This window comes from Babylonia areolata, chromosome 31 (assembly GCF_041734735.1).
Source record: "Babylonia areolata isolate BAREFJ2019XMU chromosome 31, ASM4173473v1, whole genome shotgun sequence".
Taxonomy (NCBI): domain Eukaryota; kingdom Metazoa; phylum Mollusca; class Gastropoda; order Neogastropoda; family Buccinidae; genus Babylonia; species Babylonia areolata.
This window is the reverse complement of record NC_134906.1, coordinates 7,761,419-7,771,418: the sequence shown is the minus strand read 5'-3', so window position 1 is coordinate 7,771,418 and position 10,000 is coordinate 7,761,419. Positions and strand designations below refer to the sequence as shown.

Sequence of the window (10,000 nt, the reverse complement as noted above, 5' to 3'; positions counted from 1 at the left end):
AGGGAGATTGATGGGAGCGGGGCAGAATGATGGGGGGTGGGGGGGGCGTAGGGGCTTATTGATAGAGGTGGTAGATTGATGGCGGGGAGATTGATGGGGGCGGCGGGGGGGGGGGGGGACAGATTTCGGGGGGGGGGGGGGGTCAATGATGGGGATCGGGTTGATGGAGGAAAGACGTGGTAGCAGTCTTCACTTCCAGTCTGGCTCCGTGAAGAAGCGGTTCTGTTGGTAGGTGGTGCACATATCACACACACACACACACACACACACACACACACACACACACACACACACACACACACACACACACACACACTAAAAATATAAAATGTATATGCGGTAAGCAAATAACTGTCATCTACTCATTCATTGTCCGAGCATAAGACAGTTAATTCCTAAAGATGTAGTTGATGACTTTTCTTCCAATATTTCATTAGCCACTGAAAAGATTTTGAATGATTATTCATTGCTTAGAATGTTTTCGGAAATGTTAAACTCCAGTCCAGTTGGTATCCTCCTTTCATGTATAATAATTAATGTTGTTATTTATATTTACATTGTTGTAGGTTAATACTTGTTGATATGCATATACATATTCTCCTTCACATGACACCTCATTCAATACACACCACAATATCTTTAGACCTTTTTTTTTATAATATACTTTTCCTCTGATACATAACATGAATACTTTTTTACACTAATATTCACATGCATTCCCTTTCCTTTATCCACTTCTTTACTCCTCTCCGTCTAAAAACACTTATAGTGAATAGACGTTAAACTGAAGATAAAACACACACACACACACACACACACACACACACACACACATACACACACACACTAAAAAATACGAAATGACACGCGTGTGAATCACATCAGATTTATTATCTTACAACAGGTTGATATGTACAATGACACCTAACATGATTCATGTTAACATCGGACAGTATTCATACATATAAAGATGAATGTGTCTTCATGTTTTACATTTATTCGCTTATTTATCACCATTGTTGTCTTATTTATTTATTTATTTATTTATTTTTTTTTTTTAATCATTTTATTAGTATTACTATTATTATTACTTCTACCTTTTTCTATATTATAATTATTATTCATTTATTTATTTATTTATGTAAGCTTATCTATTATTTATTCCCCCGTTTTTTTTGTTTGTTTTTTTTTGTTTTTGTTTTTTTGTTTTTTTTTGGTTTGTTTTTTCTCAAGGCCTGACTAAGCGCGTTGGGTTACGCTGCTGGTCAGGCATCTGCTTGGCAGATGTGGTGTAGCGTATATGATTTGTCCGAACGCAGTGACGCCTCCTTGAGCAACTGAAACTGAAACTGAAACTCATACATATTACCGCATCGTGCAATCTTTTTACATTGAAAAAAAAACACAAAAAAAAACCAGCATTGTAACATTGTGACGGATAAGAGTCGCAACATTAACAAAACAAATCAAACAAGTAAAAGACATTTACTGTCAAAGTAAAGTTGCATCACATAACATTGATGTTCAGTATGAAATCATGCAAAACTGTTACAGAATGTATGAAGATTATTTCTGAAATGGTTTGTAGTAATTTTTTTTCTTTCTTGTGCTTTTTTTTAAATTTTTTTTATTGTTGTTGTTGTTTGTTGTTGTTGTTGTCTGTTTTTGTTTTCTGGTTTGTTTTGTTTTGTTTGTTTTTGTTTTTTGTTGTTGTTTTTTTGTTTTTGTTTGTTTTTTGTTTGTTTGTTGTTGTTGTTTTTTTTGGGTTTTTTTGGGGGGGGTTGTTATTTTTTGAGAAGACTGATAGAGGGCCTCAAGAACCTCTCCTTTCAACTGTGAAGAGACGCAAGCTGATACGGTTTGGACACAACACTCGACACACCAGCTTGTCCAAAACAATCATTCAAGGCACCATCGAGGGCGGGAGAAGAAGAGGAAGACAGCGGAAGAACTGGCATGAGAACATCAAACAATGGACCGGACTGTACACACGTGAGCGGCTGCCGGCGGCTGCCGACAGAGACAGATGGAGAAGGGAGGTTGCGTCTGCGGGCCTCAGGCTTCCCCCAACTACACTTTGTAGTTATGGGCCTGAGATGAGGTGAGGTGAGGTGAGTTGAGGTAGAGGGGAGGGTTGAAAGAGTGAGAACTGGAGGAAAGGAAGGAGAAATAAGAAATAAGAATGAAAGGAAGAAAGAAAGAAGGAAATAAAGAAAGGAAGGGAGGGGGGAGGAAGGAAGGAAGGAAGGAATTAAAGAAAGAAAGAATGGTAGAGGGAAGGGTTGGAAGAGGGAGGGAAAGTGGGGGAAAGGAAGGAGAAATGTAAAAAAAAAAAAAAAAAGAAAGAAAGGAAGGGAGGGAGGGAGGGAGGGAGGGAAGGAGGAAGGAATTAAAGAAAGAAAGAAAGAAAGAAAGATGGTGTTGGTGGTTGTTGGTGAGGAGGGTGAAAATGAAGATGATGATGATGATGATTGTGTTACTCTCTTTTTTTTTTGTCGCATCAGATTTGTCTGTGTGAAATTCGGGCTACTCTCCCGTGGAAGAGTTGCTACACTGAGAACGCCACCGTTTTCTTTTCTTTCTTTTTTTTTTTTTTAATTTATTTTCTTTACTTGTCTTAATTCTTTTCTTTCTTTTTTTCTTTTTTTCCTGCCTGAAGTTGTTTGGGATTTTTTTTTTTTTGGGGGGGCGGGGGGGGGTTTGTTTTTTTTGTTTTGTTTTGTTTTGTTTTTCCTATCGAAGTGGATTTTTCTGCATAATTTTGCCAGTGACAACCCTTTCGTGCGCTAAGTGCATGCTGCACACGAGACCTCGTTTATCGTCTCATCCGATTGACTAGCGTCCAGACCACCACTCAAGGTCTAGTGGAGGGGGATAAAATACTGGCGACTGAGCCGTGATTCGAACCAGCGCGCTCAGATTGTCTCGCTTCCTTGGCGGACGCGTTACCTCTAGGCCATCACCCCCATCGCTGATGATTGATGATGATGACGGTTGCTGTTGTTGGTGATGACGATGATGATGATGGTGGTGGTGGTGGTGGTGATGATGGTGACAGGAGACAGGCAGGAATTCTTCTCCTTCTGTCTGCACTCTCTCAGCGCCCCCCCCCCCCCCCCCCCCCCCCCCCCCCCCCCCCCCCCCCCCCCCCCCCCCCCGGGCCCCCTCACACCATGCAAGGGAAGTAACACTTTACAAAATATCCACATTTGGTACGGAATTACTTCCCTTCCAAGAGAAGCCGCGGAGACTGATAATAAATTATGATCAATGATAGAAACGAAATGATAGCAGGAGCGTTCAGCTATAAAGGAGTGACCAAGTGCCGTAACCTTGCTCCTCAAAAGTCAGACAAGGGACACAACTACCAGCCAATACCAGCGAGTTACTTCCCGTCCACCAGCAGACGCGTGGACAAAAGGTGCAGAGAAGGAACCCAGCGAACTGCACGTCCTTGACGGCACCCTTCAGTTCTGTGAAGGAGGGAACTAACCGTCCTGTGTTCAAATTATGTGAAATGTAGCTGCTTGCTGTATGCTGGGCCAGAGTCCTCTGTGGCTGGGTGAATGCTGAATGTCCAGGCAGGTGTACCGTGTGTCATCAACACCATTGTCCAGGCAGGTGTACCGTGTGTCATCCACACCACCTGACTGTCCCCAGTGCTGGGTGAATGCTGATTGTCCAGGCAGGTGTACACGTGTGTCATCCACACCACCTGACTGTCCTCTGTGGCTGGGTGAATGCTGATTGTCCAGGCAGGTGTACCGTGTGTCATCCACACCACCTGACTGTCCTCTGTGGCTGGGTGAATGCTGATTGTCCAGGCAGGTGTACCGTGTGTCATCCACACCACCTGACTGTCCTCTGTGGCTGGGTGAATGCTGATTGTCCAGGCAGGTGTACCGTGTGTCATCCACACCACCTGACTGTCCTCTGTGGCTGGGTGAATGCTGATTGTCCAGGCAGGTGTACCGTGTGTCATCCACACCACCTGACTGTCCTCTGTGGCTGGGTGAATGCTGATTGTCCAGGAAGGTGTACCGTGTGTCATCCACACCACCTGACTGTCCCAAATGCTGGGTGAATGCTGATTGTCCAGGCAGGTGTACCGCGTGTCATCCACACCACCTGACTGTCCCCAGTGCTGGGTGAATGCTGATTGTCCAGGAAGGTGTACCGTGTGTCATCCACACCACCTGACTGTCCCAAATGCTGGGTGAATGCTGATTGTCCAGGCAGGTGTACCGTGTGTCATCCACACCACCTGACTGTCCTCTGTGGCTGGGTGAATGCTGATTGTCCAGGCAGGTGTACGCGTGTGTCATCCACACCACCTAACTGTCCCCAGTGCTGAGTGAATGCTGATTGTCCAGGCAGGTGTACGCGTGTGTCATCCACACCACCTGACTGTCCTCTGTGGCTGGGTAAATGCTGATTGTCCAGGCAGGTGTACCGTGTGTCATGTCATCCACACCACCTGACTGTCCTCTGTGGCTGGGTGAATGCTGATTGTCCAGGCAGGTGTACCGTGTGTCATCCACACCACCTGACTGTCCTCTGTGGCTGGGTGAATGCTGATTGTCCAGGCAGGTGTACCGTGTGTCATCCACACCACCTGACTGTCCTCTGTGGCTGGGTGAATGCTGATTGTCCAGGAAGGTGTACCGTGTGTCATCCACACCACCTGACTGTCCTCTGTGGCTGGGTGAATGCTGATTGTCCAGGCAGGTGTACCGCGTGTCATCCACATCACATGACTGTCCCCAGTGCTGTGTCAGTGTCTTTGGCCAACAGTCCTGGCCAGTCAGCATGTCGACAGTCGTCACTCATCATTCATTCATTCATTCACTCATCACTCACTAATACGTTTATTTATTCATTCATTCGTTCATTCATTCGTTCGTTCGTTTGTTCGTTCATGTTTGTGACCAAGCCGGCTGTAAAGTCCACTCCAGAACTGAGAGCATGTCGGACACACGACAGATTAAAAAACATTGGTAAAACATCTTGAAACCAGTCCATTCTTAGTACTGTTAAAACATCTTGAAACCAGTCCATTCTTTACACTTGTAAAACATCTTGAAACCAGTCCATTCTTAGTACTGTTAAAACATCTTGAAACCAGTCCATTCTTAGTACTTGTAAAGCATCTTGAAACCAGTCCATTCATAACACTGATAAAACATCTTAAAACCAGTCCATTCTTAACACTGGTAAAACATCTTGAAACCAGTCCATTCTAAACACTGGTAAAACATTGAAACCAGTCTATTATTAACACTGGTAAAACATCCTGAAACCAGTCTATTCTTAACGCTGGTAAAACATCTTAAAACCAGTCCATTACAAACACTGATAAAACATCTTAAAACCGGTCCATTACAAACACTGATAAAACATCTTAAAACCGGTCCATTCCTAACACTAAACAGGGCAACTGAAACCACTTAGTTATTGATTATCAGCCTCAATAGACGAACATGGGGGACTTAGCAGCCTCTGTAGAAGAATACGAAAGACTTACTACTACTACTACTACTACTACTACTAATAATAATAATAATAATAATAATGGTATTTATTGCTGAATCTTGTGCAGAGACAAATCTGAGCGCTTTCACACCAGTCATTCACACGCATGCATAACTCTAAAACTGAAGAAACTGAAGACAGGGAAGAGGTAAGGGAGGGAGGCTATCTTGTGAAGAGGTGGGTTTTAAGGCCAGACTTGAAAGAGCTGAGTGCGGGGACTTGCAGCCTGAATGAACAAAATGATAACTTGCAGCCTCAACAGACGAACGTGATGGACTCAGCAGCCTCTATAAGAAGAATACGGAAGACTTGCAGCCTCAGTAGACGAACACGGGGGACCTGCAGCAGTTGCAGTGCAGCACCTTGGAGCACTCCTTGCGGAAGGTCCTGGAGCAAAAGCTGTAGATGATGGGGTTGGCCATGCTGTTGATGAAGTAGGACCTGAGCAGGATGTTGTGCGCCAGCTCCCACCCCCCGCCCCGCCCGCTCAGCGACTCCTCGTCCATGACCTTGACGATCATGAGGATCAGGTAGGGCAGGAAGCTAAGCAGGTAGACCAACGTGATGAGAAACAGCATGAGGGTGGTACGGCGCGTTCCTGCGTTCACCGACTCGGACCGGTGCAGGAAGCGGCGCATGTCGGACTGGGTGTGCTGCGTGGAGCGGCGGCGGTAGCGGCCCCGGAGCATGGAGGAGTCGCCGGACTTGACCCTCTCTCTGGAGGCGGCCCGGGCTGGCGGGCGGGGTCTCCGGAAAGTGTCCATGCCCTGAGGGAAGCTCTCCGCGGGGCTGGCCGGAGGGTCCACTGACACCTGTCGGTCCATAGACACCTGCTTTTCCTTAGACACCTGTCGGTCGATAGATACCTGTCTTTCTATATACACCTGTTGGTCGATAGATACCTGTCTTTCCACAGACACCTGTCGGTCGATAGATACCTGTCTTTCCACAGACACCTGCTTTTCCATGGAGTCTATCTGCCCGTCCCCAGCCGGTGCCGGTTGTCCCTCATCATGTGTGGGCGTGTCGGAGTTGAGGGGTTGCTCCGTGGGGCACGTGTTCTCCAGCTGCCCGCCTGCCTCGTCGTCCATTGTGACGTCAGCAGAGGCCGGGTAGCCGACGGCCTTCACCACCACGTCACGGGGGGACACGTCCGCAGGGACCTCTTCCGCCTCTACCCCCTCCTTGCCCAGATGATTGTTGTTTTCGTTGTCGTTGTTTTCGTTGTTGCCTTCACTGGTGTTGCTGTTGTCCTCGGGGGCGGGTGTAACGGCGGTGGCGGCGGCGGCGGCGGCGGTCTTCTTGCCGACGGGGAAGGCGAAGACAACGTCATCGGTGGTAGGCGAGGAGCACTCGGAGCCGGCGAAGAAGAACGACATCCTCCTGTTGAAGCCCTTCCTCCGGAAGTGCGCGTGCGACCACACCTTGCGACCAATCAGCGAGTAGAGCACCACCAGCACCAGCGCCCCTAGCGAGAAGAGCAGGAACTGGAAGGAGCTGAAGGCAAGGGGGACCACCGAGTCCAGGAAGACGTCGGAAAAGGAGCAATCTGTGCCGTTGATGTTGGGGGTGGAGGTGGGCGTGGTCTGCGCCCCGTAGATGATACAGGCCGGGGCCGCGCATATGGAGGCCGCCACCGTGCAGACTAGGATGATCATCTGCACACATACACACACACACACACACACACACACACACACACACACACACACACACATATCGTGCACCTGTCAGTGATACACACATAACGCAGCTATCATTAACACACAACTAACACCTGTCAGTGACACACAGCACACCTGTCAGTGACATACAGCACACCTGACAGTGACACACAGCACACACCTGTCAGTGACACACAACACATACCTGTCAGTGACACACATAGCACGAACACCTGTCAGTGACACACATAGCACACACCTGTCAGTGACACACGGAACACACCTGTCAGTGACACATGGCACACCTGTCGCACACCTCTGAGTGACACAGTACATCTGCACACAGCAAAACCTGTCAGTGGCACACCCAAAATTGACAACACACTGACGTATCCACACGTGTGACACATCCACACGTTTGTGTGCAGCTTCGTTTGCATCGCTTCATTGTGCCTTTCGTGTTGTTTTGTGTTGCTGATATCCTGATCTCTCTTATTTCTGTACATCAGTAGTATCTGTATTTGTATTTGCATTTCTTTTTATCACAACAGATTTCTCTGTGTGAAATTTGGGCTGCTCTCCCCAGGGAGAGCGCGTCGCTACACTACAGCGCCACCCATTTTTTTTGTATTTTTTCCTGCGTGCAGTTTTATTTGTTTTTCCTATCGAAGTGGATTTTTCTACAGAATTTTGCCAGGAACAATCCTTTTGTTGCCGTGGGTTCTTTTACGTGCGCTAAGTGCATGCTGCACACGGGACCTCGGTTTATCGTCTCATCCGAATGACTAGCGTCCAGACCACCGCTCAAGGTCTAGTGGAGGGGGAGAAAATATCGGCGGCTGAGCTGTGATTCGAACCAGCGTGCTCAGATTCTCTCGCTTCCTAGGCGGACGCGTTACCTCTTGGCCGTCACTCCACAGTAGTAGTAGTAGTAGCAGCAGCAGCAGTAGCAGTACTACTACTACTACTACTACTACTACTACTGTTGGTGTTGCTGCTGCTGCTACTACTACTACTACTACTGTTGTTGTTGTTGTTGCTGCTGCTGCTACTACTACTAATACTACTACTGCTGCTGCTGCTGCTGCTACTACTACTACTACTGTTGTTGTTGTTGTTGCTGCTGCTGCTGCTGCTGCTGCTACTACTACTACTACTACTACTACTGTTGCTGCTGCTGTTACTACTACCACTACTGCTGCTGCTACTACTACTACTACTACTGCTGCTGCTACTACTACTACTGTTGTTGCTGCTGCTGCTACTACTACTATTACTGTTGTTGTTGCTGCTGCTACTACTACTATTACTGTTGTTGTTGCTGCTGCTGCTGCTGCTGCTGCTGCTGCTATCATCATCATCATAATCTTCATCACATCGTCACATGTATTACCTGAGCCCCCTTCGGAGTGATCTGTTTCCTCAGCGGGGTGCAGATCCGCTTGTACCTCTCCACGGCCACCACCATCAGGGTCACCCCTGACGCCACCGTGCAGAACGTGCTGACCGTGCGCAGCACCTGAAACAAGGTCAAGGTCAGGTCAAGGTCGGGTCAAGGTCGGGTCACGGTCGGGTCTTCAGGGGTTCGTTTCTTTTCAGGGTTTTTTCTCTGCGGGCTTTTGATGTTGTTTTGGTTGTTGTTGTTGCTGCTGTTATTGGTGTTGTTAGAGTTGCTGTTGTTGTTGTTTTTAATGTTGTCTTTGTGGTTGTGTTTTGTCGCCCTTCTTCTTCTTCTTCTTCCTCCTCTCCTTCTCCTCCTTCTGCTTTCTCATCTACTTCTTCGTCGTCATCTTCTTTTTTTTTTTCGTCTTCTTTTTCTTCCGTCATCTGACATGCACGCGCGTGCGCGCGCACGCATGTGTGTGTGTGTGTGAGGGGGGGTATGGGGTGTGTGCGTGCGCTCGAGCTTAATCTATCCGTCTTTCTGTCTGTCTGTCTATCTCTCTCTCTCTCACACACACACACACACACACACACACACACACACACACGAGATTCACCTTTCAGACAAAATACAATACCAACAGACACAGATTCCTAATCGATATTTGTCGCCCAAATGCAAAGTCTAGTGAGTTTATCCTTGTAACATAATTACAGCCAAAGCTGGCAAAATTTCTTCACGAATGTTGTTTCTCTTCTTAATATGCTCATGTTTATGTTTCATTGTGTCTTATAAACTTTAAGGTTTCATGACAATGAAAAGTATTCTATTCTACACACACTACACACACACACACATACACACACACACACACACACACATACACACACGCACGCACACACACACACACGCACACGCACACACAAGAGAGAGAGTCCCGTGTCAGCAGGAAGCCAAGACCAGCCCAGCCAGTCACGTACACAGGAAGGAAGCAGGGAAAGAAACCGGAATGGGTATCCCAGTTCAAGACGTCACTCATCCTGTACTCGGAACAACGGCGACTGTCCTGACGCCCTCTTGGCTAAGACAGCTAGGCGTAACTCGGGCAAGACACTCTCCGCTACAATCACGCCTTAGGTCTTTCGGGGCGCCCTCTCGTGTGGCAAGAGTTTCAGTGTCAGTTTCAGTTTCTCAAGCATGCGTCCCCGATATCGGGAAAAAATCCACATACACGCTGCACCTCATCTGTTGGACAGATGCCTGACTAGCAACATGTGTGCTGACTAGCGGGTGTGTGCTGATTATCTGGTTGCGGTTTTCCGTAACGCATCTTTATTTTTATCTTATCTGTCTATTATAATCAATGTGCAGTATAGTAGGCTATGTTTATAATTATATTCAAATAATGTTTCTTAATTCT

General features: G+C 47.2%; 2 protein-coding genes across 3 annotated transcripts in view; both read right to left on the bottom strand.

The window, feature by feature from the left end:
* Positions 1-4,811, bottom strand: part of LOC143275765 (SCO-spondin-like) — a 47,357-nt gene extending 42,546 nt beyond the window's left edge. Inside the window, exons 1-2 of the mRNA XM_076580044.1 lie at positions 4,340-4,811; positions 3,628-4,155 (exon numbers count right to left, since the gene is read on the bottom strand). Of these exons, the coding sequence (XP_076436159.1) occupies positions 3,628-4,155; positions 4,340-4,811 (1,000 nt within the window). The remainder of the gene's footprint in view (positions 1-3,627; positions 4,156-4,339) is intronic.
* LOC143276225 (uncharacterized) overlaps positions 4,473-10,000 on the bottom strand; it is a 22,794-nt gene continuing 17,266 nt past the window's right edge. Inside the window, exons 4-5 of one of the 2 annotated variants that reach the window (XM_076580691.1) lie at positions 8,590-8,715; positions 4,473-7,190 (exon numbers count right to left, since the gene is read on the bottom strand). In XM_076580691.1, the coding sequence (XP_076436806.1) occupies positions 5,850-7,190; positions 8,590-8,715 (1,467 nt within the window). In that variant the 3' untranslated portion in view covers positions 4,473-5,849. The remainder of the gene's footprint in view (positions 7,191-8,589; positions 8,716-10,000) is intronic. The other variant, XM_076580693.1, reaches the window with a different exon arrangement.